Source organism: Triplophysa rosa, linkage group LG22 (genome assembly GCF_024868665.1).
Source record: "Triplophysa rosa linkage group LG22, Trosa_1v2, whole genome shotgun sequence".
In the NCBI taxonomy this organism is placed as follows: Eukaryota; Metazoa; Chordata; class Actinopteri; order Cypriniformes; family Nemacheilidae; genus Triplophysa; species Triplophysa rosa.
Genome location: NC_079911.1, coordinates 11449715 through 11477138, shown reverse-complemented (window position 1 = coordinate 11477138; position 27424 = coordinate 11449715). Strand labels below are relative to the sequence as shown.

The 27424-nt window shown below is 38.2% G+C and overlaps 2 protein-coding genes across 2 annotated transcripts in view; both read right to left on the bottom strand.

Annotated features, from left to right (window-relative positions):
- Nucleotides 1-7874: 7874 nt before the first annotated feature.
- rab38b (RAB38b, member of RAS oncogene family) lies at nt 7875-16214 on the bottom strand. The gene is made up of 3 exons (XM_057321367.1): nt 15843-16214; nt 12019-12299; nt 7875-9252 (listed from the first exon to the last, which is right to left on the bottom strand). Exons 1-3 carry the CDS (start codon nt 16129-16131, stop codon nt 9100-9102), a joined length of 723 nt encoding a protein of 240 aa, XP_057177350.1. The 5' UTR covers nt 16132-16214; the 3' UTR covers nt 7875-9099.
- Nucleotides 16215-16553: 339 nt separating this feature from the next.
- The window catches only part of grm5a (glutamate receptor, metabotropic 5a), a 33368-nt gene continuing 22497 nt past the window's right edge, over nt 16554-27424 (bottom strand). The window contains exons 8-9 of the mRNA XM_057321263.1: nt 24282-25221; nt 16554-22588 (exon numbers count right to left, since the gene is read on the bottom strand). Of these exons, the coding sequence (XP_057177246.1) occupies nt 21715-22588; nt 24282-25221 (1814 nt within the window). The 3' untranslated portion in view covers nt 16554-21714. The remainder of the gene's footprint in view (nt 22589-24281; nt 25222-27424) is intronic.

Below are 27424 nucleotides of genomic sequence, written 5' to 3'. Positions count from 1 at the left end.
TGTTTGTCTATGTAATATGAGTTTACAAACATAGTGATAGGCTACTTATATCTAGTAGATTTTGTGTGCGGGGTCTTCGTACCTTACCTAGGAAATTCTTTAACCATGAAAAAAATGCACGTGCGTTGTTGGCACACTGATTGCTTGGCATTTAATAACAGTCCACAATGCGCAAAATAATTCTTTACTAATGAAAAGTAATGATGATTGTTGCTTTCTGTATTCTGTTCACGTGATCTGGAGGCACAAAACTGAAATGTTGTCTCGACTCCAGCTGTCTGAGAACCCTGTGGTGTTATGTTTAGTCCTGTGACAAAGAGAATCTGTTCATGTCACTGCGTACAAGTGCAGACGAATGAGAACGACGCTACTTATAGGCTACTAAATAATTTTTTGATGGATGTCATCCACAGTAATACGTCAATGATTGGTTATCAAAAATACTTTTGATAATCGTCTGTTTTAGACATGAATTACATTTTCAACTCTGCTCTGTTGAAAGTAAAGGGATGGAAATAACGTAAGATTCTGAGCCTGCGTCCTTGAGATATTAATTTGATCTCTCTCTGAGCTGCCGTCACGATTCCCATAATAACAATATTTTTTTTAAACACCTAGGGGACGGATTTCACCCGAAGGACAGATATCTACCCACAGTCTCAAAATCCTGCCAACGTCATTATTAGCGCAAACGCGCGCGCTAATGTGTGAAGCAAACGCGCGTGTCATCTAATGGGAGCGATCCGACTTAAATGCCGGTAGTTTTTGCAATGACCTTCAGCGCACGTCACGCCGTAGAGGGGTCAAACTTTCTCATAGATCCACATCCCTCGTGCTAAGATTTCCCATAGGGGTTTTTTAAAAATAACGGGTTGATCTAGAAGTTTCGGTGAGCACTTTTCAGGTAGGCTACCGGCCAATCAATCACTTTCAGCTGTCTCCATGGCAACAGCATCTCATCAAACTGTCTGGAGTACATTCGAGGATGAGAGTGTGAATGTGGCCAGTGACACCTGCAGCAGAAAATCGTGTTTCTGTTTTGCGTTAGCAACGGCAATGGGTTCGATCCCCAGAGAACACACATGCTAATAAAACAAACGCATAGAATAAATGCACATAAGTCGCTTTGGATGAAAACATGTGAAATGCAAGCATGCTGTTCCAAAACTGACTCACAAGGTTACCGGAGACATGGTGAACTCGCATTGTCTTTCATCTTCTAAACACTTTTCTGGGACCGAATCCAGAGGAATCGAACCCAGGTGCAATGTCAAGCTGTCATGTCTGTTAGGAAGCAGCGAGAGTGCATATGTGTGTGTGGATATGTGGTTCAGATGCACACCAAATCATGGCATGTCCTTTATGCCTTGGCCAGGTTGTCAGAATCCGTGGCAGAATGAGGCCAAACTCAGACACACAAACACTGCGATCAAAGCGGGCATGTCTGGTTGCTGTTGTATTGATGCCAGTAAAGCCAACATGTAGGCTAGTGTGTTTTGAGCCCTCATCCAGTCGGATCAATCAGATTCCATCAGAAAACACCAGATGAAGGTGAGTAAAAGATTCTACTTTTTAAGATATTTTATTCTATAAGATTTTGTGTGTGTATGTGTGTGTGTGTACTGACATGCATCACTTGTCTGGGGACCTAATGTCCCCACAAAGATAGTAATACCAGTAGATTTTTGACATTTTTTAGGTCCCCATAAGGGAAAACAGCTTATAAATCATACAAAATGATATTTATTGAAAATATAAACATGCAGAAAGGTTTGTGTGATTATTAGGTTTAGGTGTTGGGGTAGGGTTAGGAGATAGAATATATCATAAGCCTGATATGATATCAAAGGAAGTCTATGGAATGTCCCCATAAAACATGGAAACCAGTGTGTGTGTGTGCCCTCATCCAATCAGATTCCATCAGAAAACACCAGATGAAGGTGAGTAAAAGGTTCTACTTTGTAAGATATTTTATTTGATAACATTTGTGTGTGTGTATACCATTCTATTACGTATTAAGAATGTGTCCATTTCCTTATGGTAGCCCTTATAAAAACCTTTTTAGCTTTTACTATCTCCTAGCACTGAAACCTGAGGGAGTAAAATATCTCCAAACACTTTCAGTCTTTGCTCACCATTATCATTGCTAAATATTCTACAAACCCTCGGCCGCTCATTCATTGGCGGCACGCAAATGTATTCTTCCTCTATTTTAATTAAACCCTCTTCTTATTAGACATGTCTGGAGGGCAGGGCCCAGGAGTGCCAAACAGAACAGGACAGGACAGATTTGGTCCTCTCATTCCCTCTTAAATTCGTCTGAGAACGAATGCTCATTTTAATTACAGGAAAGAGTGATTACGGCCAGACAGCACTGCTGACAGTTCTTGTATCTCTCATTACGGTTCGGATGGAGCCAGCTCTCCTAGCAGTAAGCAGTGTTAAACGTTATACATTATTGCTGTGTGCAACATAATCGTAAAATTTGAAACAGAATGTGACCCCTGGTGACTTTGTCTGGTGCCATAGAAGAGTGGATGAAGGGGCCAAGAGGGACAGGAATGATGTTATTGGAGCCAGTGAGTCACCAGAGTGGCATCAGTAAAAGACATCATTTCCAATCATTACGCTGTCGTTGTGTTTTGTGGAAAACTCTTTTTCACTCTTTTTCTTAGTCACCTGGTTTTCTGTTTCCGTTTTGCAATCATACAAGGAATGGTTTATGGTTCTGTGTGATAATGGGCCCAAGGCATTTTTTAGACATTCGACGTCCGTCATTTCTTCATTTATTTTCTATTGTGCAAACAGACTCAAGAACAGCTGGAATACTTGACACGAACCCCCATTGGACAGATGCTCCCAAACAGATAAGGTTTGGAATCATACTGTACCTCTGTATTCAGTGCTGGCTGCTCTCGATTCGTTTCAGTCCACTGAGAGTCCACTCTGGGAGCTATTTCAAATGCCCCACTTATCGATGGAGAGAGTTGTGCATGTTAAGGAAATGACAGACGTGCCGCACGTTTGAGGAGGTAATACAGAACCCGGCAACTTTGTGGCTCTGTGTGAAAATCATCAATGAGATACAAAACATCAAATGCTAAAATGTGAATTCAATGGATTTCTTTTGAATGGGATCTAACAATGCATTTAAAATAACCATTAATAGAAACAGTTCACCCCAAAATTAAAATTCTGTCAACATTTACTCACCCCCGAGTTCCAAATCTGTATAAATATCTTTGTTTTGATGAACACAGAGAGCGGGATTTGGAAGAATGCTTGTAACCTAACAGTTCTTGACCACCATTGACTAGTGGGAAAAATTGCTTTATACATTACTTTGTTCTGTTGAACACAAAAGAAGATATTTTGAAGAATGTTGGAAAGCAAACAGTACTGGGGCACTTTTGACTACCATTGTCACTTTTCCTATATGGTAGTGAATGGCGGCCAAGAACTGCAAACAATCTTCGAAATATCTCAATATGCTTCTCTTGTTTTTGGGTGAACTATGCCTTTAAGAAAGGAAAAGCGAACTGTGTCAGATACCCAAAGGTTCATTCTTCTTTCGAGTCTTCTGTTTCAGAATCGACTGATGTCTCTACATCTGTGGTATATTTTGAGTGACATACATTTAGAAGGCTGTCAAACGGCTGCCACTTCACACAGCAGGGACGGCAGACACAAAATGTGTTCATTGTTTCCTGAAACAGTCTTGTGAGTTGATCTAAAAACAGGCACAACCTGGATATTCAGGATCTTTTTTGAGGAAATTAAACTTTAAGTCTGTGATAGACGTGACTTGCCATTATCGTATTAAAATGGACACAAGCAGAGTTTAAGTATTAGCTTTGGATATATAACTAGGTCAAATTAGCATATGGTTATAATAATAGTAAAATAATCAAATTATAAAAACCTACCCTACCACAGATTAATGTTGTCGTCTAAAGGTATATGACACACTTTTTAAAAGATCACCTTCATCACAACCCCACAATTTACTAATGGGTTCGTAAACATAATTATATCACAAAATGCTGTTGGATATCCCAATAATGGCTTGATGCTTATACTGTATGTCTAACTAGTAAGGTTCAAGAATTTAAGAAATGCTTTTCTCATTAGCAGATTTAATGAATGAATCTCTTTGAGAAAGCGTTTTAGATCTCTTGGCATGATTACAACCACCCACTAACTGGGTCAATGATTCTCCTTTGTATAACAAGGTGATTAACTTTATAAGCTAAACACATGCGAAATAGTCAAAAAGAAAGAGATTTGCACCATAATGGGGAATATGTGGCTCATTTAAAACGACCTAAACTTCATTAAAGGTCTATTGCATTTAGTTCGAGAACCAATTGAATGAGTTCTCGTGTCTGCATAAACATGAATCCATTGATCAGATATAATTGTAATAGCAATGCAAGAGACGTTGCCTATTTGGAATGGAAGCGTACTATAGAATACGGCACAGTAAATTGTCTACTACTTAAAAAAATGTAAATCAGTATGTAGTGATAAAGTATCAAACTGTAGTATTCAATATTGTTGTCCCAAGGATCATTTTGGTGGTGTGAAAATAATTATGTTTAAAAAAGATTGAGTTATTTTATTCAGTTGTGTGTACATGTCTTTTTTGGTAGTCCCGTCAAATAATAATTATATATATTTTTTAAACATGTTCAGTATTGTTTCTGGTTTATTTATCATGCTGGAAGTAAACCACACTGCATTGTGGGATACAGCATTACATGTGCATCCCCTATGCACATTTTAGCAAATGTAAAACTTTATCCAAGTTGTTCCTGCATACAGAAAATCTGCTGTATGATGCAAGATCGTACGAACAGTGTGATAGCAAATCTGAACCTAACCGATGAAGCTTAATGGTTTTAAATACAGTTTCTCAAATAGAAAGTGTCAGTGAAACTGGCATCTTTCTTACATTTGGTATGACACTGACAACTCAGGACACGAGATAAACTTCAGCATTGGAGTTACTCAGTGGCTTGCGCATTTGTTCTTTTTTCATTCGTTTTAATCTCTTTATCTCTCTTTCTCTCGCTCGATCCGTCACACTTTTTTCTCTCACCGGATGAGTCTGCCTGTATGCCTACAGGGTTTGTATTGCGCGCACTAACTACCAGATGGATGGTACTGCAGATATAAATGTATTTCAAGAAGTGAGAACCAAATTTTAGAAACTGCCCCTGATATTGTCATTTTTTATATGTGAGATACTGCATATCTGTGGTATATTTTCATCTCGTGCATAAAAAAGGGCAAAACTTGATGATTTTCTACATCTGATAGATGGTCTGATCCAATATCCATTTATGCATTTGCAATATTATGCAATATCCAGTAATCTGCTCTAATCCAAGCTGTTTCTTGTGTGATATAAGCACATCAAAATCTTATTACAAGTCAGTTCGTGGTGCTATATAAATACAGTGAAATGAGACAGAAACCACAAATACGCCATCTACTTTACTGAATACAGAAACCATGTTTTTTTTACATTTTACAGTAGGATACAGTATCATGGTACTACCATAGTAATACCATTTTGTAAATATATGGCAACATGTAGTATTATGGTACTCTTTGGAGTCACATATAAATATCATGGCGTATAGATAAAATAGTGACACAGTACCACGGTATGAAAGGATTGTGATATCGTCTGATGTCATTAATGTAGGCTATTTTACTTTATCATCACCGATACTTTTTTAAGATGGAATGAAGTTAAAAATGACTGCAAAAATAGTGTACCACTGTAATGCTACTGTGGCTTTTGAACATTGCACCATGGTAAAACCATGTTTATTTAAGATACCATCTTTTGGACCTTTTTGGTGCACCTGCCCTTACAGAAAAGACACACGAAATTCACATGTGCAAAAAACACATGTGATCACATGTGAAATGTGTGTTTTTGGAACATTTTGGTCTGAATTCCATGTGAATTCCCATGTGAAACCCATGGGATAACATGTAAAAACCCATGGGATAACATGTAAAAACCCATGGGATAACATGTGTGACATGTCTACACATGTGATCACATGTTCTTCACATGTCACCACATGTTGCACATGTACATGTTGCACATGTCATCCCATGGGTTTTTACATGTTATCTTATGTGTTTCACATGGGAATTCACATGGAATTCAGACCAAAATGTTCCAAAAACACACATTTCACATGTTTTTTTGCACATGTTAAACACATGTTGTATACATGTGATCACATGCGAAAAACGTGTGAAATTCATGTGTCTTTTCTGTAAGGGTGGTTTACTGTAGTAGTTAAATAGCATACGGTAATCATTCATATACAAAGTACCGTTGTACATTTATAACTGTGCCATGGTATCATACCATTACAAAAAGGAAGAGGGGTAAAGAGAAAGCAAGGATGAAGATTTTAATCTCTGTATCTCTGAACAATGCAAAGTATGTGAGTAGGTGGATGTGTTTATATGCTCATCTCTAAACGTTTGGTTTGCGCGAGTGCATGTTGGTCTATGAGGGAAAGAATCCGTAGCCGTGTCTCTGCGTGTCAGGCTGTGTGGGTGTCCGTGTGTAGGTTGCTCTCTCCGGCAAAGCTAATGTGAAGTGTTCCGAGAGCTCGGGAGAATTGCACAGAGCTTTTAATAAACACAGGTATCCATGCAAATGTCCACTCCCACATTTAAATCTCCTGGTATTCGATTTCATCGGCACCACTGAAACGGCAATTGAGTCTCGTTTAATCCAAAAACGTCCTCTTGGCGTCCCCGGTATCTCTTTTATCCTTCCAATTCGATGTAATGCGTTCGTCTTTATCTCCACATATCTGCAAGAGTTGCAGAACGTGACAAAGGATGTTTCTGAGATTCAATTAGACTGTTTAATTAGCTTCTTTTTGTCTTTTTTTGAGAATGAACGTGTTCCTATTGACGCAGCTTTGACCGTCACATGCGCAATGTCTGAGCATCTCACTTTCTCCTTCACATCCACTACTTTTGCTCTTTCACAGGAACCCGACACTTTGACATGATTTTCCCCATAATGAGCCAACTTGTAACGTTCTTGTACTCTACTGTGTTAAAAAGCATTTCTAAGTAAATTCGTGTTGGCTCACTCCCATAAATTTCATTTAAAAATGCGAATGACCTTGTTCCAGAACTTCATTTTTAAGAGTCAGTCATTGGAATAACTGCATTATCATCCAAATAATAGAAAAGTAATAACCCACGAGCTTGGAAAGACTTTGAAAAACGACATGTTAATCCCTCCCATACGCACGTACTCGCATAATATTCTGGGTAATGGCAAGCATATGCCTGACAATGAGTTTATGTGGCCCGTGGTGAACTTGGGAAATCAAATTCAATTTCTTTGAGATAAGCAGATGCAGTCAATAAGACACATGTTCTCTGAGAATGTCCTCATGATGCATGTCTCATGAGCAGGTCTTGAATGAACTTATTCTAGGAGGATAGTTTCGAAACATTCATTGAATCTCTAAATTCCCTAAATGACAGACCAGGATCCTGGTGCAAAGTAGGCCTACTTCTACTGTACATGCTCTATACAAAATACAAAACAGAACAGTGTACTCTCCAGAGGCTAGAACGCTAAAAAAAGGAAAGCATGCAGTTGTCATGGTGATAACACTAGAGTTGAACATAGGTGTGAAATAAGAACTGTAAGGCTGTAATTTGTCTAGCTTTCCCACAGCCGTAGTTATTCCACCCGAGAGATCGTGTTTATGTTGTTACACAAGTACTTGAACATAATTGGTGATACCAGCACTTATGTTAATAATGCTAATATTGTATGAATGAATAGACAACAGATACCCAGAGGTTTTCTTTCATTCAGTCGAATATGTGTGAGCTTGACAGTAGATTCATACAGTGTTTTTCATTCTATAACATGAAATATTTTTCTCGCTAAAACAGTGAGTGTTTTTGTCACATTACATTCGTTGTAAAACAAAACATTTTTATTTCTCAAGGTGTAGTTATACCCTGAAAAACATTCTCATTCTAGACAAAGTGGCTCATGAAAACTTTACAATACAACACAATAATTATTCAACACCTCCCACACACACAAATAATATCAGGGAATAAAAGCGTTTGCCGCAGGTACAGCTGGATATGGAACGGCAGCCAATCGATACACACATTAAAGCGTTTGATAGAACGTGGTGATGTAGGGAATCATGAAAGATTTATATAATGTCAATGAGTCATACACTGAATCACTGCGTACAGTGAAGAGATTCGAGATGCAGAGTGAGAGAGGGTGGTGAGAGATAAGACAGAGCAGGTGTTCAAGTATGAAGGCTTTGTTTAGTTTGAAACTAAACTGTTCATGTAGCTCAGCTGGTAAAGCCTGGTGCCAGCAATGCCAATGTCAAGGGTGAGAAATCGATGAAACTGAAATTGATACCTTGAATGCAGTTTAAGACAAAAACATTTGATGTATCTTTTGACAATGAGGTTATTGAAACTTGGTCCATCAGACTTGGTCCACTGATGTATTAACTACTTTTGTTCCTTTGAGGGATAGTTCACCCACAAATGAACCTTTTTTAACCCTGTTGTCATTTAAAACCGGTTGACTTTCTTTATTCTGCAGAACACAAAAGAAAATATTTTGAAGAACGTTGGTAACCAAACAACATTGACCCCCATTGACATCCATTGTATGGACACTGAGACATTTCTCAAAATATCTTTTGTGTTTCACAGAAGACAGAGTCATACACAGGTTTTGAACAACACGAAGGTGAATAAATGATGATTTTTTATTTTTGGGGTGAACTATCCCTTCAATATAGTTATCATAATCTTTTCATGTGCGTCTGAACATAAATAAGGTTTCATCTCTAGTGCATGCAACTTTTGTTAGACATAAAAAGTGCAACGTCATACATAAATAAAAGTCTTTAGTTTAATGCTCTACAGACAGGCTGCTGTTAATTGATTTTGGCTTATCGATGACTGACCATAATGCAGGAATCAGAGGTATTCGGATATGACGGATATGACTTTCATTCCATCCCTGCCGCTTTCATGCGTAGTGATTTAAGGTTTGAAACAGGCAGAACATGGTAGTTCTTTAGTAGAGTTCAGCTGAGGCGAGATGGTATCAGGAACAACTGACTTAAGGATGTCATTCTCACTAGCCATGATGTGTTTCACCAGGAAGTTGGATGCTTCGTTAATGTTGACGTTTTCCTAAATTTGGGGGAAGAGAGAGAGACACTGCATGAAACTTGAGGAATAGCTTTCAGTTGATCATTGATTTGAAGTAGACTGCATTTGATCTCATCCCCCATTGAACCTGACCCGAGAACGGTAATGAATTATTAAAACGCATGAAAAGGGTACTAGATTGAGATTAAAGGCGGGGTAACCGGTTTCCGAATTACGCTTTAGACAACTGAGTCGGGCGGAGTACCAAAACAACCTTGTAGCCAATCAGCAGTAAGGTGCACAGTGCACAGGAGGGACATTAGCCGAGCCGAGCGCTAGGGATGGGCGATATTATATCGTTTGCGATATACCGGTAGAAATTCCCCACACGATAGGAAGTAGTCTTCCCGCGATATAAACGATAAATTCTAGTTGATGACGTATTTCTTTGTGAGACCCATTCACAGCTCATATGTGAAGCGAAAACGGGTAAATTATAGCGGAGGGCGGACGTGAAGCTGAGAAAGAGTTTGCACTAAAAGAGGAGCTCTAAATCTCATTTAGGTTTGCACTGTAGATGCATCCGAGTTAATGTTTAGTTTCACTTTCGTTTTATTTAATTCGTTTGTTAAGTATTCGTTGATAGTCATAATACGTTACATCACAACATTTAGTTTGGCTAAAAGTATTTATTTAAACATACGTTAGATGTTATGCGCTCGTGCGCAAATTGTTTAATACGATTTCTTGCCTGTTATATACAGGATGAACGGCGCGTACCGTGCGCAGCTCGCGCCCACATGTGCTTTCATAGCGACACAGCGCGCACAGCACTGCTGCCTGTTCACATACAGTACAATGCGAGTTTGTATTACGTTATTTTAAATACGTTTATAAGCGCATATAAGTATATGAGTGCATATAAAAGCATGGATTATTTAATTAGATTTCTTTTATCTGCATTTTTCTGTTCTCTTTCTGTAGCGCGAGTCATAGACAGATTCAGTGTATGTTGCTGTGAGAAGAGAAGGTTCACACAGTTCAAGAGAGAGTGATTGACAGCGTGATGCGATCGATCGTTTCCACCCAACAATAGAATATATACAGTTTTAGGTATGACATGATGTGTTTATTGAGCTTTAGTTCATTTAACTTTTCTTTACTACAACCTTTTGAAGTCGAATCTCACTATTATATTTTATTTTTACAAAAATACTGTATGTATATTTTAGGATCTGTTTGATTTGGGGTAAGTTTTATTTTTTGATAATATTTGTTTTTCTGAGGGTCTAGACTACATGCAGCTACTATCACTTGACCCAAAAAACAGCGGTGGATGGCGTTATGGATATACCGTCATTTTTATCGTTATCGCAACAAATACCAGGAATTATCGTGATAGAGTTTTAGGGCCATATCGCCCATCCCTACCGAGCGCTGACGAAAGCGACAGATGGGGTAGGGGTGTGTTTGTTTTGGTGATTTGAACATCAACAACGGCTAAGAGAAATCGGACACCCCGCCTTTAATTTATGACTGCTTAGACTCTTCATTAAGGATGAATGGAAAGGGTGCTAAAATAAATGAAATAAATAGGTCTTTTTAAAACATGCCTATAGGATTAAATGAGATAAACAGTGTCCATTCTGTTTCCCTCGGCAACGGCTCTGTGACTGGCAGGTGTAATTAGGATGCAAATATTAATGAGCTTAAATCACAAGCCTTCATCTTGAGCCAAGGGTTCCTTAACAATACAAGTACTGTCCAAACAAAAGACATTTGTTATTTACATAAAATACACACAAAAATCTGTGGTCATTTATTCACCCTCATGTCTTTCAAAACCTGTTTATGACTCTTTCTTCCGTGAAACACAAAATATATTTTGAGAAATGTCTCAGGGTTTGTGTCCACAATGGAAGCCAATGGGGGTCAATGTTGCTCGGCTACCAACATTCTTCAAAATATCTGCTTTTGTGTTTCGCAAAAGAAAGAGAGTCATACAGATTTAAAATGACATGAGGATGTGTAAATGATGAAAGAATTTTGTTTGGGTGAACTATCCCTTTAAGATCCCCCCAGGCACCAGTAAGTCAATAAGTTATGTGAGTTGTAACATAAGTTGTGTCAGTTGGTTCTTATGTACATGATTTGCTTAATCACAGACACAAAAGTACATTAGGTTCAATTGTAAAACATCCCTTGCCCTTTTACAGTGGCCTTTGGCACTTTTTAAATGTAATTTGGTCACATGATTTGGTAAACGCTTCAATAACTGGTACGCTTATACTGAAGGTTTATGAGCTTGAAGGTTCATAAAGTTAAAGTTCAACCAAAAAATAGAAAATTCTATCATTAACTCACCCTCATGTCATTTCAAACCCGTATGACTTTCTTCTAAGGAACACAAAAGAAGATATTTCGAAGAATGTTGGTAACCGAACACTTCTATTGTACGGGCACAAAACCAATGCAAGTGAATGGGCACCATCGTTGTTTGGTTACCAACATTCTTCAAAATATCTTTTTTTGTGTTCTGCAGAAGATAGAAAGTCAAACAGGTTTGAAATGACATGAGGGTGAGTAAATGATTGAATTTTCATTTTTGGGTAAACTATCCCTTTACAGCGAAGATGCAAAAATCCAAATGTCGTAGTAAATAAAGACATATAATAAAGTATACAGCATTACTAATAACAGTGATCACTGAACCATGATACTACCAGAGTACTTGTTTAAATCATAGACACAATGATAGACTGTTATTAGTTGAAACACCTAAAAACATAAAGGTATGTTATACTTTACCTTAGCTGACGTCTCATACCAGCCAACAAAGCCATTCTCTTTGCAGTATTGGTCCATTTTCAGGCTGTTGTTAGTCAGAAAGTCTCTATTTTGGTCACACTTATTGGCCAGGAGCACTGTGGCAATACCCTGGCCATTTGAACGTATTAATTTCGAGTCCAGATCCTCCTTCCATTTAGAAATGGCCTCAAATGTTGTGGGCCTGGTTACGTCGAAAACAATGATCGCCCCCATGGCCTCCCTGTAATAAACCCGGGTCATGTTCCCGAAGCGCTCCTGACCTACAGATAGAGAAACAAGGTTGAAAATAGTATGAAATGTAAAACACAGGGTAAATAAAACAGACTACATGAATGAGTGACTATTTAAGAAATATTGAGTATTATTTGAGACTTTCCATTTCATGGCAATTACGGATTGGTTTTTTTTCACATGAGAAGCAACTGGGAAGCGAGAGATTAAGCTCTCTATTTAATCTATTTAATATAGAGCATGACTCTATACAATGAACTATTTAAAATGCACTGTGTGCACTTTTCGACACTGTGCATATTTCTGAGCCGTATCCACAGCAAACCTTCCTGTGGGTCTTATTGAGTAGAATACGCTCATTACTGCAAAGGATGTTTCCAAATGCAATATTCTCTCTCTGTGTTTCTCTCTTGTCTCATTCTGAATGCAGCCACTCTTCTGGGCTGGCAACATGGCACAGCTTTCTCTAGAACAGCTGTTTCTGTCGCCAGTTTGTTGTTATTTGTTCGAAATTAGAATCAGGAGGTATTTGTTGATCTCCATGGGGCTGACAGCAGTCTCCTTCACAATTGGTGGACTACAGAAAATGTATTTCTTAAAAAAAACTGCACAAAGTATGCGGTTAAGGGAGATATTAAACAGGTGTATAACCAACCAGATGTGTAATTGCCTTCAAATTCTAACAATGAATTACCATATATATTTTAAATCTGTAACTAAAATAAACTTCTCAAAGCTTCTGTATTTTTGCAGGTTCACACTGGAAGTTTTGCTACTGTTACAGCATGTTTGCGGGACATTTGAGGTTTCATTGGGGAATACCTATTTCAGAAATCCTCACAGCCAATTTGACAACTTGGCAAAATGTGTTTGCTTTCGGAAAGCAGAAATAAGCTCAATGTGTGGTGCAATATTAATACGCTAAGATGAACTCAGCATTTTTCAGTTCATGAAATTTAATCAGATGATTTCCTGGGAAGCACGAGGAGTTTATGACAGATTTACAACTACTTGTCACGAACTGTGGCAGGAGAGAACCCAAATGCAGGCAGGCGGTGGTGAAGGGGTTAACAAAGAGGATTTTATTATTTTTAACAAAACAAAAGGGTACAAAACAAAACACCCTCGATGGGGAATAAACGAACAAAGGATAAATACAAAATAAAAACTTCCCACGAGGGGGCAAGACAAAAACCAAAGAACACTAACAACAACTAACTTAACTAAACAGGACTCACGGACAGGATAAGACAAGGCAAGGCAAGGCTGAAGAACGAAACACACCAACATAGTACATCCATAGAACATATGCACATCACACATATAATCCACCAACACAAGACAAAGAAACAAGAGGGTATATATAGGAAACACAAACGAGGGATAACGACATGGGGCAGGTGTGGGTAATCAAACACTCAGGGAAAGATCACAAGGAAACGAGAGGAGCGGGGCCAATGACGAGACACTGGAGAGAACGCATATTATTGTCAAAAGGACAAAAATATGTTTCTCTCCACACATAACCAAAGACTTTGTCATGGCTCTGCTACAGGACCAAGAAAAACATGACTAAATGAAGCAGAGCCATGACAGAAGCCCCCCCCCCTTTAATGAGCACCTCCAGGTGCTCACCAAGGGGTAGACGGACGAGACAAGACAGACTGGGTGACAGACAAAACAAGGCAAAACATGGCAAACAATATCAAGGGCAGACAGGAATACAAAACGAAAGGATTAGGATGTGATAATAAAAATAACAAACATGGGAGGGGGGGATGGCCCAATCCAGGACCCATAGGGGGCAGTCCAAAAGGGTTAGGGGGAATAGTCCCAGTCCCCGGCTGCGCTCGAGGGCGCGGAGTCCTGGGGGACTTAGGATAAGTCCTGGGGGGAACAGTCTTTGACCCTGGGAGTTTCCCAGGGACCGGCTGGAAGGCTGGCTGGAAAGGTCTTGATGCCGGCTGGAAGGCCGGCTGGACAGGGCTAGACGCCGGCTGGATGGCCGGCTGGACAGGGCTTGACGCCGGCTGGATAACCGGTGTCAAGCCCTGCTACAGGACAAAGAAAAACATGACTAAATGAAGCAGAGCCATGACACTACGGAGTCATGTCTGGAAGAGAGTTCAGCATACTGAAGACAAACCCTCAATGATGTCAATATTGTAATGATGAAGAAAAAATCCACGAAGGTCCAGTCCAGTTTGAAAAAAACGTGGGGTTAATGAATTAGTATAATAAAGGTTTTTATTTTTGTAAATTATAAATCAGTTTTCCTTGCAGGTTATTCTTTTTAGCAAAACATTATGTCCTCTTAAAGGATTGGTTTGCTTTTGAATTATGGTTTGCATTACAAATACCACTGCTATTTTCAACTGTTTACCATTAAACCCATTACCAAATTTATTTTGTGGTGTGTTAGGCCCTATTCCAGGTTTACTGAGACCATTATAGTTCCCAACCCATTATAACCAATAAATCCTCCTTTTCAGCAGCGATTTGCTATTTAGCTTAAAATATTATAATGTTTTAAATAAATAAAAAATATATATATTTGGTTATATTTGGTAATTGTTTGTTTATGCATTTTTGCCTATAATAAACTTCTAGGAAAATGAACCATGGTTAAATTTTCGTAAGGGAAACAGTGGTAACGGGGCATAAACCACCACTCTCACTTAAAAAAATAAATGAATGAATGAAAATAGAAATAGCTAAATAAATGTTAAGTAGACTTTTTTTCTAAACCGTTGTTAAGTAGGGCTACTACATCTTAAATGTAGGCCTATATATGTACCCTTAGCTATATGTGGCGTGTTTACACAGAAATTCCAACAATGTCATTCTTATCTCTCAATCTCTCTCACAAGACCTCTCCAAGTACGCGGAAACCGAGTTTAAGCGGCATGTGCTTGCCACGTGAGAAGGACGATAGACGAGGACGAGCAAAGGATAGGGGACGTCTGCATTGAGCCTAAACATAATTATGTTATTCCTTTAAACTTCATTTAACTGTGTGAAGAAATAATGGACTCGGTATTGAAACTGAGATAACCATTAAAAATTCACTGGATAGTATTCTGTTTAAACTATTTAGTTTTCGCCAAAATGGGATGGTTTTACTGTAGTAATAGTCACTATGATAGTTTAGGGGTTGATTACCATTTTAATCACATTTTAATTGTAGTTTTACTACATATATCGTGGTAAACGATGGTTACTATACGTACAGGCCCAAAACCACGGTTGTGTTAGTCTAAAGGATGCTGTTATATGTAAGTTCGTAACAGTTTACTTTCTTTTCATTTTTTTTTACAAACTGCTAAGTTACTCTAAAAAAAAACAGCTAGTTCTATGTGGGAAATTGTAACGGTTGCATCGTGTCGTAAGTGGTTGATTAAACATTTTGAACCGGAACATTTGACAAAAGAATACAGTATCACGTGTATAACGGTGATGTTTAGGTACATATAAAACATAAAATAAATCGACAGCACCCCCCCCCCCAAAATGTGTTGGTGTTCAACATGTCCTCTCATTTCATCACATTTGTAATAAACGCTGAGACATACCTGCGATGTCCCACAGCTGTAGCCGGACCGTCTCGGAGTCCCAGTTCAGAACCTTGAGCGCAAAATCCACACCGATAGTCGCTCTGTAGTTTGTGGAGTATGTCTGATGAACATAGCGTTTGATGATGCTGGTTTTACCCACTCCCAAGTCACCGATGACCAGGATTTTGTATAGATGTTCTTTTTGTTTGTTATGCATCGTAGAGAACTGTGGATCATGGTACCTAGAGTCAGCTGTCATTGAACTTAAACTGGCGCCGCCCAGGGCGTGGAGAAACTTGTGATTCATTGTCAGACGGACTGTTAAAACTACTCGCTCATGTGGGACAGATGACTTTTTAACGAAAAAAACAAATAAAAAACAAATAACATTTTAAAAATAATATCTATCTATCTATCTATCTATCTATCTATCTATCTATCTATCTATCTATCTATCTATCTATCTATCTATCTATCTATCTATCTATCTATCTCGTTCTCTCTAGTCTACTATATAGAATAGTAAAAGAGGAGAAAGAAGAAAAGAAAAGAGGGGGTGGAACTGCATTCCACAATCATGGAAACTCTGAAAATGACACAGCCACGCAAACTCTGGCCTTAGAGAACTACTGTGCATTCAAAATGTTCAAAGTAATTTTGTCATTATCTCAATGTATTCACATTACATTATTATTAAAGAATAAAAAAAAGAAGGGAAAAACATTGTCATTGAATTCCCTTTTAATAACACTCAGGTAAAACTGATATTTTACACACTTCTGAGAAATTAAAAAAAGACTTATCACACCATAAATTAAAGCCCAAACTAACAGAAATATTGCAAGCTACATTCTTCCCAATTTCACAAAGCTTAATCCACTATAACCATCATATCGAATCAGCACAAATGGTTAGTAGAAAAATACATAACACACATGGCCGAAATCTACATTCTATGAACTTCTTTCAGAAAAGGCAAAAGAGCGAGAAATGCAAAAGACTTTTAGAAAATGTACAAAAGTTCTCCAAAGAACATTGAGCACTTAATTCAGCTAATGGCACTGTTCTGCATGCAAACGCGAGACCTTACAGTACACCTATTCAAGAATATTGCACATTGATTTAAAGAAAAAATGTTTGTTGGGAGTTAAGGTGCGCTTCTAATAAGTCTGAGCGCCTAAACTTAAATACAAAATCTTATCTTTAATGGGAAAATTTCAGGTTAAATCAGCCAAGAGAGTCAAAACTGTAATGCCCGGTGTATAAGAATCATTAATTATGTCCACAGTGTAAAGCTGACAGGAATTATTAGGTTTTTGGCTCATGTCTAAATGGTTTAAAACAAGGGAATGATTTGCAAATTAAAGGGATAGTTCCCCCCAAAATGAAAATTCTGTCCAAACAACAGCAGTACTATTGACTTGCATTGTTTTTGTGTCCATACAATAGAAGTGAATGGGTATCGCCATTGTTTGAACATTCTTCAAAATATCTTCTTTTGTGTTCTGCAGCAGAAAGAAACTCATAGAGGTTTGAAATGACAAGAGGGTGAGTGAATGATGATGGAATCATTTACTTTCATTTTTGGGTGAACTATCCCTTTAAATAATTTTGTTAACTTCTTATGCCACGCATGTATATATATTGCTTTAAAAATATTTTAAAATTCTTTTCTTGTTTACTGTAGTCTGCAGGAGGCATTTATTTTGTTTTCTCTTTATATGTCAGATTAGAGTGAGTCTTAACCAAATACTATATTAAAGTAATGCTGGGACAGTCCGTACCAGCTAACAATTTTTGGTTCCGAGAACGTTGGTTTCTAGTTTCCAGAACGTTATTTTTTAAGGTGTGTTTTTGTTATCCAGGAAAGTTTTCCTTACAGAAATAGAACATTAGTTTCTGGTTCCCAGAACGTTACCCTATCGATAGTGAGTCTGGAACTTATCGCCGCTTTCTTTGGCCAAGGCCCGCCCAAGAGGCCATATGACTGACAGGTAAAGCAACCAATCACATTTCGTTTTGTGCCGCGTCATGTTTAGAGGCGTGGAAAAGTCCCCGCAGTAACAGACCCGATGTACATTCACGAACGTGTCAAAAGTTAACAGAAACAACAATGATTATAAGTTTATGCCATGAACCTCGCATACTTTTAAGAATTGAGCATTTAGTCGATCATGGTGAATTCTTATAGCAACCGCTGTAAACACGACAAATTACTTCTTAGATCAGAAGGCTTTGTTGTTTCCAGGGGGACTGTTAAAGAACGCGACACGCATGTCTCTCAGAAATCCTGTGAAATTCAACCAATCAGATGACGACTTCGAACATGCTGAAGTGTTTCCAGCAGTGGCGTTGCTAGGCCCTTTTTAGGGGAGCTAAAGCCCCCCTAAAGTTCTAGCTTAGCCTCCCTAAAATATTGCGAGTAATAATGTAATCTGTACAAGAATTCGAGATCGCTTTATAGTCCCCTTTAAAACTCTTATTATGAAAACGGCGTTAGGCTGCGTTATTTGGCGCATTCTTCAGTTCAGCACATTGGAGTGAACGTCATAAGCAGAGTAACGTTACAAGGTGTGTGTATTAACATGACATCTGCATTTTTGACATTCTTTGTTATAAATCCAGCTTATGATTCGGGAGCAATACAAGACCCTTTCCCATCCACTGTAAACAGGTTTTGTCCTGCGTTCACCCCTCCTTAACTAACGTTAGTTGTTTACGTTACCTCCAGCAAAATTAAAACATCACTTCACACCAATGACGGCATACTTTAGCAAAACGATCATGATGATATTGTAGCGCACAGAAATGTGTCAGTCATGATGATGTGCTGTTTGATTTTTCTGCACCTAAAACCGTTTACAAAGTCGGCAAGTGTATGATGCCTAGTTTTTAAAAATCTGTTCAGATTTTAAAAGTCTTGTAGTGTATTCCAGCCATTAGTTATAGAGAGTTGACGGTAGTTTTGACAGCCCCTGAAAGACGTCGACGGGCAGATAGAGTTACGTTACTGTAGTTCAGCCTGGTGCGGCTGTGTTATTCATTGTTCTGAGTTCCGAGGAAACAAAAGTGTACCTAGAAGCTCTTTGTCGTTTTTCAGACGCTTCAGTATTTTATTATTAATTTAAAACATTGTGGATGTAATAGATGAACACGCAGTCATGCACAGGAGTGACAGCGCTCGTGCTAATCAGAACGAATGGCAGGGAAACATATCAAGTTATTCCTACTAAATAATGATTCAGCAGTTGATTGAATTTGTGACATTTATTATATGGATTTGTGGCTGTTGTTGTCACTTTGAATTATAAATGTTGCAGATTGACAGATTAATGTGATATTCATTTGAATAACTAACTTGTCTTTATGCTTTTCTGCATAGGCCTATTCTTTCTTAATTATTTATTTTAGTAATGTATACAGTATGTGGTGCTGATAGTGTGGCTATAGCCTATATATATATATATATATATATATATATATATCCTCATTGGAGGCTGAGCCCCACTTATATTGAAAACCTAGAATCTAGAAAACCTAGAAAAACGTCATAAGACGTTTAGCCAACGGCCTGTCAAGTAGGGGTGACGTCTGAGGCTGAGACTATACCCTATCGGTATAGACCGGGTCACCGGAAGCGCGCGTGCCTGACGGCACTCACTAAATCCTTGTTGTTTCGAGTCAGACGTGATCACCCAAACGTGTTTTTTCGTCAATTTTAACAATCATAGGTAGTTTAGATGGTTACAGTAAGGTTAGGGTTAGGGTAAAGGTTTCGTAAGACTTGAAACACCAAAGATTTAGTCAAAACCAACAAGCCACGCCCACGGATCTGACTCGAAACACCAAGGATTAAGTGAGTGCCCGTGCCTGACCCCAATTAACTTCCGGTTTGTGTTTGGCTAGTGTCTAATAATATAACTATTTTATTTAATTTATGTTAATATTAATTTATATTATTATTTTATTGCATAATAATTGTATTAAATGTATTAAATAAACGATCTGTTGAATAGTGTTGTATGTTCACTTTTTAAAATAAACAATTTGTTGAATGGGTCCTTCAGTTTTGACGCATTTTTAAACAAACCGTATGGTACGTTGACATCTAGCGTTTGAGCTTGGTATCGGAGTCTAAATTCAAAATAATGGAGAGACAAGTTTAGTCAAGTAACGGTTCTGGGTTTCTTTTGATTGTTATCAGAAATAATCTACAGGCACTATTGTTTGTGAATGTGTACCGGAAGTTAAGTTGCACTGTAAACCCAAATGTTCAAAATAATCAAACACATTAAGTAATGTAAACTTAATTTTATAAAAAATATTTTAAGTTCGTGAAACACTTTTTTACTTTTGAGTAAAGTATAATGATTATTTTTGATTAACTTGAATAAAACTCAAAAAAATTATTTGCTCCTTACTTAATTTAAACATGTTAATTCAACAATTGGTCAAGAAGGATTTCCAATTCCCAGCATGCTTTGCGTCAGACTGCATTAGGAGAGTAAATTTAAAAAAAATATGATTATTTTATATGTTTTAGTAAAGTTAAAGACTTGTTAGTGTTTAATGTTCACTTCTCTTGGATATTTAGAAGAGTTTGACATATTTTTTTTTGTGGTTACCATTGTTTAGAAGAGTGGTACATGTGCCTAGTCTCTGCGAAGCTACATTTCACCTGTAACATGTGTTATGTTATCAGTGAGCAGTAACTGTGCTAATGCCAGTTCTGAGATCAGTCTCTTCTTGCTCATTTTGGATTGCATAAGTCAAGGTGTTTGATTTATGCATATTAAGACTAAGGAATATGCAAAATAATGAAACCGAAAGAATTTAGTTTAGTTAACTTAAAAATGCAATTTTGGTACTTATTTGTTTAAGTTCTGTCTACTTAATTTCACAAAAAGAATAAATTAAATATTTAAGTCGCACTAACTAAGATTTCTTACGAACTTTAACTTAACAGTAATCAAAATTTGAAGGTTCTGCTTACTTAAACCAAGAATCTCTAAAACTCAAAAATATTTGAGTATTGCCAACTTATCCGGGTTTACAGTGTGGGGTTACAAAAGTGTGCATGCGCAGTAACGTTTGTTTATGTTGTTAACAAAAAAAAGTTTTATTTCCAACTTTTGGGAACCAAAAACCAACATTCTGGGAACGTTCTGTGTTCGATGGGTACAAGATTAGACACTGTCCGTCTGATAAATATTGTTCTTGAAAGACACATTGTCTAAAGTGACAATCTTGTCCTATGTATATAAATAAACTTGCCCTTATATCCATTTTATCTGATTTGCTAAGAAAAATATATATTTATTTTCATGAGATATGAAAGTGGCACAACATGCAACCTCTGACCTAATGTAATGAAGAAAATGAGCAATATTAAAACTATATATTTAAACTAAAGACTATACTGTCTGTTTGGTCCTACATTCAAACACACTTAGCATGTGAACAACTGTGCAAGGTGTTTACTTGCTGACAGGCTAGATTCAAATGTAAAACAAACTTTACATCACCTGGTGCACACTGATGTTATTTTACACACCTGTGTGGACTGACGTCATAGGAATGTTAACGCTTTCAGTCCGCAGACTGATAAACATCAAGAGTGACTGTAAACTTGTCCTTGAGGTCCTCAGCGTGCTCTTAACCCGAAAGCATATCCAGCACATCCTTAATAATCTGAAAAGCAGTTTAGTGGCGTGTCAGATCTCTCACTATCCTTATTTTGAGGACGGGCCGGATTCCAAGCACCACAAAATGTCCTTGTTGAGTTCTACATTGATAGCGTACATTTCTTGACATTTACAGTTCAGTTATGCAATCTAAGCAGATGCATGCTTTAAGTAGCTGCCTCTTGGCTGTCTGCTTCCTTCATCTCTCAGAGAGAAGAAGAGCTTTGGCTGTAATGCCTAAGCACCAGCTGGTCGTATATCGGGGAGCAGGGCTCGCACAGCGGCATCTCTGAAGCCGGAGATGTAGGAGACTCGCTAATCGAGTCCACTGAGGAGTCTCTGAATGGGGAAGGGGGTGTCAGAGTGCCCAGGTCGTCCAGATCGGTGTTCCTCACCGCACACGAGGAGTCGTAAGTGCTGTCGTAAAGACTGGCGGGTGATGCCCTGCTGCTGCCACCGGCTATAATGCCCCCGGCGATGCCCACCGCGGACCGATGGCTGGTGTTCGCTGAAGCCACTACATCAGCGTAGGTGGTGACGGTGGTGGGGTGCGACCTTTCCTGTGGGTGAAGCCTGTAGGAGGGTGAACAGGGTCTGGGGACTGGCGGGGCGGAGTTTACCGCCGACCCAGGTGGCGAACCGGGCAGCATCATGCTGTTTAGCTCGCTTATGTTGGCTGTGAACCGACTGACGACGCAGCTTATCTGATCCATGATAGAAGTCTGGGGCGGGCCGCCGTGATGCAGGCGCTCTGTCAGGTAGGAGGGTACGTGCACGATCGGCGCACGTTCTTCATCGCGGTCTTCCTCCACGCGCCTCTGCGTAGGCTGGCACACGGTCGGGAGAGGAGAAGGTGCACCGGGGCGGTAGGTTACAGGGTAGCGTTGGTTTTTTTGAGGTCCCTCATATACCAGCTTCAACCCGGAGTCTGGAGGTCGGTCGCAGCCTTTGGAGAAGGGTTTAATAATGGCCGTCTGGTTGGTTTCTTCCTTCTTCTTAATGTGAATGGAGATCCGTTTCCACAAGTTCGGCCGGTAGCCTCTTTCGTTCTGTGCCCAGGTCACAGTTTTGCCATTCGAACTGTGGAAAGGAAATTAAACATGGTTTAGTTTGAATATATGCCAGTTTGTGACATCACAGCCTGGGGGGAAAAGGGACCTGACCACAGTGATCCCACATTAACCGTCTCAGCCCAGCCATTATGACCGCAATTACCTCCCTCATTCGACGTCAAACAGAAAATCTCTAACTCCTGATGCCCCTGAGACCCATCGACCCAAATGCATGAAACCTTAGAGTTGTTCCAGGAATGACTCACAGGCAGGGTAATTGGTTGGGGCTCTTTTTTCTGCTTTCGAGGGGAATAATGCCTTTTTTTTAAGTGTGCTCTAAAATACGCTCAATTTGGGAGTTGGTTCGTTTTCAGTCTAAACTCATTAACATCCTCAAAAGCAAATTTTTGGCAGAAGTTACTGTGAGATAAACATTAAAAGTGAGCTTTATTTATTTGTTCACCAGGACTAGCTTCTTCTGCATTCAACAGCAATGACTGCACATCATTTTATTATAAAGAGACTAAATAAGGATTTTCAGGACTCCCACGATTTTATTTTTGCAATTTCATGCCTTAATATCCCTTAATGCATTCATTGTGATTCCAATTTAATTTGACATAAAAAAGCATATAAAGTAAAGTATGTTTGTTCATTTAAATGTTCTGCATTTTTGAATGATTTTATGGTAAATTTAGGTTTTTAGGGTGTACATGATATTTTGTAGTTTCTGCTTGTGTCTGAAATAGCATAGAAACAAGCTCTACTTACTGCTACATTAAAAAGCATGCAGTACGCACGTTTTCTGTATGCATAAAAGAACTTTGTCAAAAAGAGCAGTATACAAAAGAGTTTATCAACCCACAATGCAATGTGCTTAACATGACATTCCGTTTCCAATGTAGGCAACCTAGAATTAATATCAGATGCAACTTTGAACCAGTTATTATTTTAGTTTTATTGTAGATTCATCAATATTTAAAATTTTATACATTTATTTTTATATTCATTTTATTGTATTTCAGTTTTCGTTTTTAGTTATTAATTTTAGTGCATATTGTAGTTTTATTAATATTTTGAATTAGCTTTTAGTTTTCCCGTCAATTTTAGTTACATTTTTTGGCAATTTTGTTATGTGCTTTTGTTATTTATTTTTTATTTTTTATTTTGCTATTTAATTTTTCTTTTTTTCATTTTAGTTTTCATTTAGTTTCAATTATTAATTGTTATTCTTTTTGTAGTGTTATTAATATTTTGGTTTTAGTATTTTATATTTTCAGTTTTTATGTCATTTTTTTAGCAATTTTGTTATGTGCTTTTGTTATTTTATTATTTATTTGTTTATTTGCTATACATGTTTTATTTAATTTCCATTTAAGTTTTTTTTTATTTTAATCTATTCATTCATTTCTAATTTTCATTTAGTTTAGGTTTTTAAGTTATATTTAGACTGATATATTATTGGAATTTATTATTTAAATTCAACAAAAAAGTTTGAATAGTTTTAGTAAACAATAATAACCTTATATTGAACATTTCTTTACAATGTGATCTCACTGCAAAAATCTATTTTGTTCAATTTGTTAAAAAATGCAAAACAACTACATTCATGGAAAACATGAATGGAAAACTGACTTCTAAAATAGTATACAGTATATACTACACAACATTCAAGTAGTAAGCTGTATGCAATTCTAAATATAGCTTCTCATACTACTAACCTGACAGTCTCTGAGCCAGACGTTCGCCGCCTAAACAAGTTAGCCATGCTGCTGGAGCGGCTAGCCGCCGAGGCAGCTTTCCCGTCACCCACGTGCATCCTCACAACTGTCGACGTGGTAAACGCGCTGCGCACGTTCCTCTCAGGTTTAGCCAGCATTATGTAAACCTTGGGTACGAACATGCAGCAAAGCGCTGTGGTGGCGCTGAGGCTCACAGAGAAACACATGGTGATTATCTTGTAGTTCGAGCCGAAATAAATTGGCACGAAAGCCAGCCAGATAATGCAGGTGGTGTACATGGTGAACGCGATGTATTTGGCCTCGTTGAAATTGGCGGGGACGTTTCGGGTCTTAAAGGCGTAGAAGGTGCAGCTGAGGATGAGCAGGCCGTTGTAACCCAACGGCGCCACCACCCCGAGCGTGGTGGTATTGCAGATGAGGTGCACCTCCTTTATGGACGGGTAGTCGTAGATGACTTGAGGTGGTTCCATGATGAAGAGAGCCACAATGATGCCCAGCTGAATGAAAATGAGGATGAAGGCAATGACCAGCTGGGCGCAAGCGCTCATGAAGCGGGGCTTCTTGGTGCAGATCTTCTTCTTGCTGCCCGCGAGGATGCGAGCGATGCGGTTGGTCTTGGTGACCAGGGCGGAGTAGCTCATGGCGGGTGAGAGTCCGATGCCCAGCCTCTGCAGGTAACAGTAGACCACGTGTGGCTTGGCAATCAGGCAAAACGTACACAGGTACCCAATGCAGATGCCAGCCAGGATGATGAAGCACAGCTCCCTGCTGGAGGACTTCACCACCGGAGTGTCGTGGAACCTGATGAAAACTAAGGTGACGAAGATGGTGGCAAGAAGGCCGAGGCAGGCAAAGACCACAGCGGCAATGGGCTCTGGATCCCCCCACAGAAGATACTGCACTGGGATGGGTTCACACCCTGGGGAAACATAGATGTGAAAAGAGTTTAATGCAATTCACTTCAAGGCTTACAATTATACAACTGAAATATCTACGGTATAAGCAGAGCAAATGATTTATTATAACTAACCAAGCCGGTACACTGACATCAATCACTATGCACATTCCAGTAAAACTGCCGGAATTACAACTTGATTCAAAACAGAGTGAAAGTAGCAAACAAAACCATCAGTTCATCCGGGCACCATACATTATGCATCAAATTCTGGCATCAACAAGCGCTGATATATTTAGCAAGTGTGATTTGCATAAACAGACAGTAAATAAGGGCTGAACTTGGGTCCCACTATGGATAGCCTTTAATGAGGTTGAGGTTGGCTTAGATGCTTCTGGCTTTCCTAAGATTTGGTTGAAATAAATAAATATGAAAATAGGAAATATTTCATGCCTTGCCACAAGGACTAAAAAAACATTCAGATTCATTCCAATAAGAAAGTAAAATCACATATGAGATCTTTTTATATGATCAACTATTTCTCCTAGAATTCAATGAGATTAAATAGAGCAAATGGAATCTTTTGCATCTCAAATATTTTAAATTAGAAAATGATCCAGAAATCTCACAAATGTGTCCATTAGAGTTTTAAAAGTCAATATTATTGAAGATTTCAATAAAAACATTTCTCATCAAATTTGTGACCCAGTCTGTGAAAACCCAACTAAAGTAATTTTTTTGTGATTTACTGTTTTCTATATAACCCAATCTATCAATCTATAATAATGTAATGAATATTCTGTAAAAATATTTGTTATATTAAGTAAGTTGATGTCAAAGATTGAAATAAATGTTTAGGAAGCCAACTTTTTTATTTTATTTTATCGTGCAAAATGAAATGTAATATTCATTTTAATAATTAAATTTATCACAATCATTTGCAACAATAAACGCAATTGTGACTCTGGACCACAAAACAGGTCATAAGGGTCATTTTTTTTCAAATGACATTTATACATAATCTGCAGGCTAAATTTATAAGCTTTTATTTGGCGGAGATACAGTTAAAACAAACCTGTTTCTTCTTAGCAACGGTCTGCTACAGTGCCTCTGATTGACAACTTTAAAGGGAATTTTCTCAATATTTTTGTGCACCCTCAGATTCCAGATATTCAAATAGCTCTCCGTGGGCTTACCGCTGCAATGACGTTGTGAAGTGTAGACGAACCCGAAAGCGGAAATTCTTTACATAGATACCATAGCACGGTGGGTAGTTCCCAAACAGCAGGCAGCAGCGAGTGAAATTTGTAGGTGTGTTTCCGGCCATTTTTGTTCGCTGCATCCACTCACAAAAATAAAGTTTTGATATATTTACGGTAGCAATTTTACAAAATATCTTCATGGAACATGATCTTTACTTAATATCCTAATACATTTTTTGGCCTAAATGAAAATAGATCATTTTGACCCATACAATGATTTGTTGCTACAAATGTACTTGTGATACTTATGACTGGTTTTGTAGTCCAGGGTCACAAATGACCTGTTTTTGTCATTTCTTTGGCTATGACCACTTTGATGCTTAAAATCTCTGAATTAGATTAAGACTTTAGCCTAGATTTACAGGTTCACATTTATCTAAAAAATCCTGATTATTTTACCTATACAATCTACATTCACTTTCCAGATCCACACTCTTTATTTTATTTTTCTTCTCAATTTTATCAATTTAGTAGAAACATCTGAGGCTCTGAACAATAACATTTCCTCTAGGTGGCTTGGCCTTTATTGTTTCTTAAACCAACAAGATTACTGACAAGATCTTTGTAAAACCTGATATATAATGTAAAAACTAGTAACTAGCCTGCTAATAAATAGACATTAAGGGTCTGAACAGTGGAGCTCTCAGTAAGGTACTTCATGCTGTAAGACTACTGCTTTAGGGCTTGGGCTTAACAGCCGTTCTGGAACATTCTGATGGGACCCCCTGCCAAGTCCAAATCTCTGTTTTTGGCATTAAGTTGCTATGGTCCAGATTCTCAAATGACGCTCTAAAGATAAGTGGGTCTCCTATGTTATTCCGTGACCCAGATACAACACACGTATACACCAAGCTCATGAGCTTCTCATCCTGTACGACAGCGTGTGATATAAGAGAATCAAGGGTAAAAGACAGCTGTGTTTTTAAGGCAATCTTGTGTACAGAACAGCGTGCTATGGTCAAGCA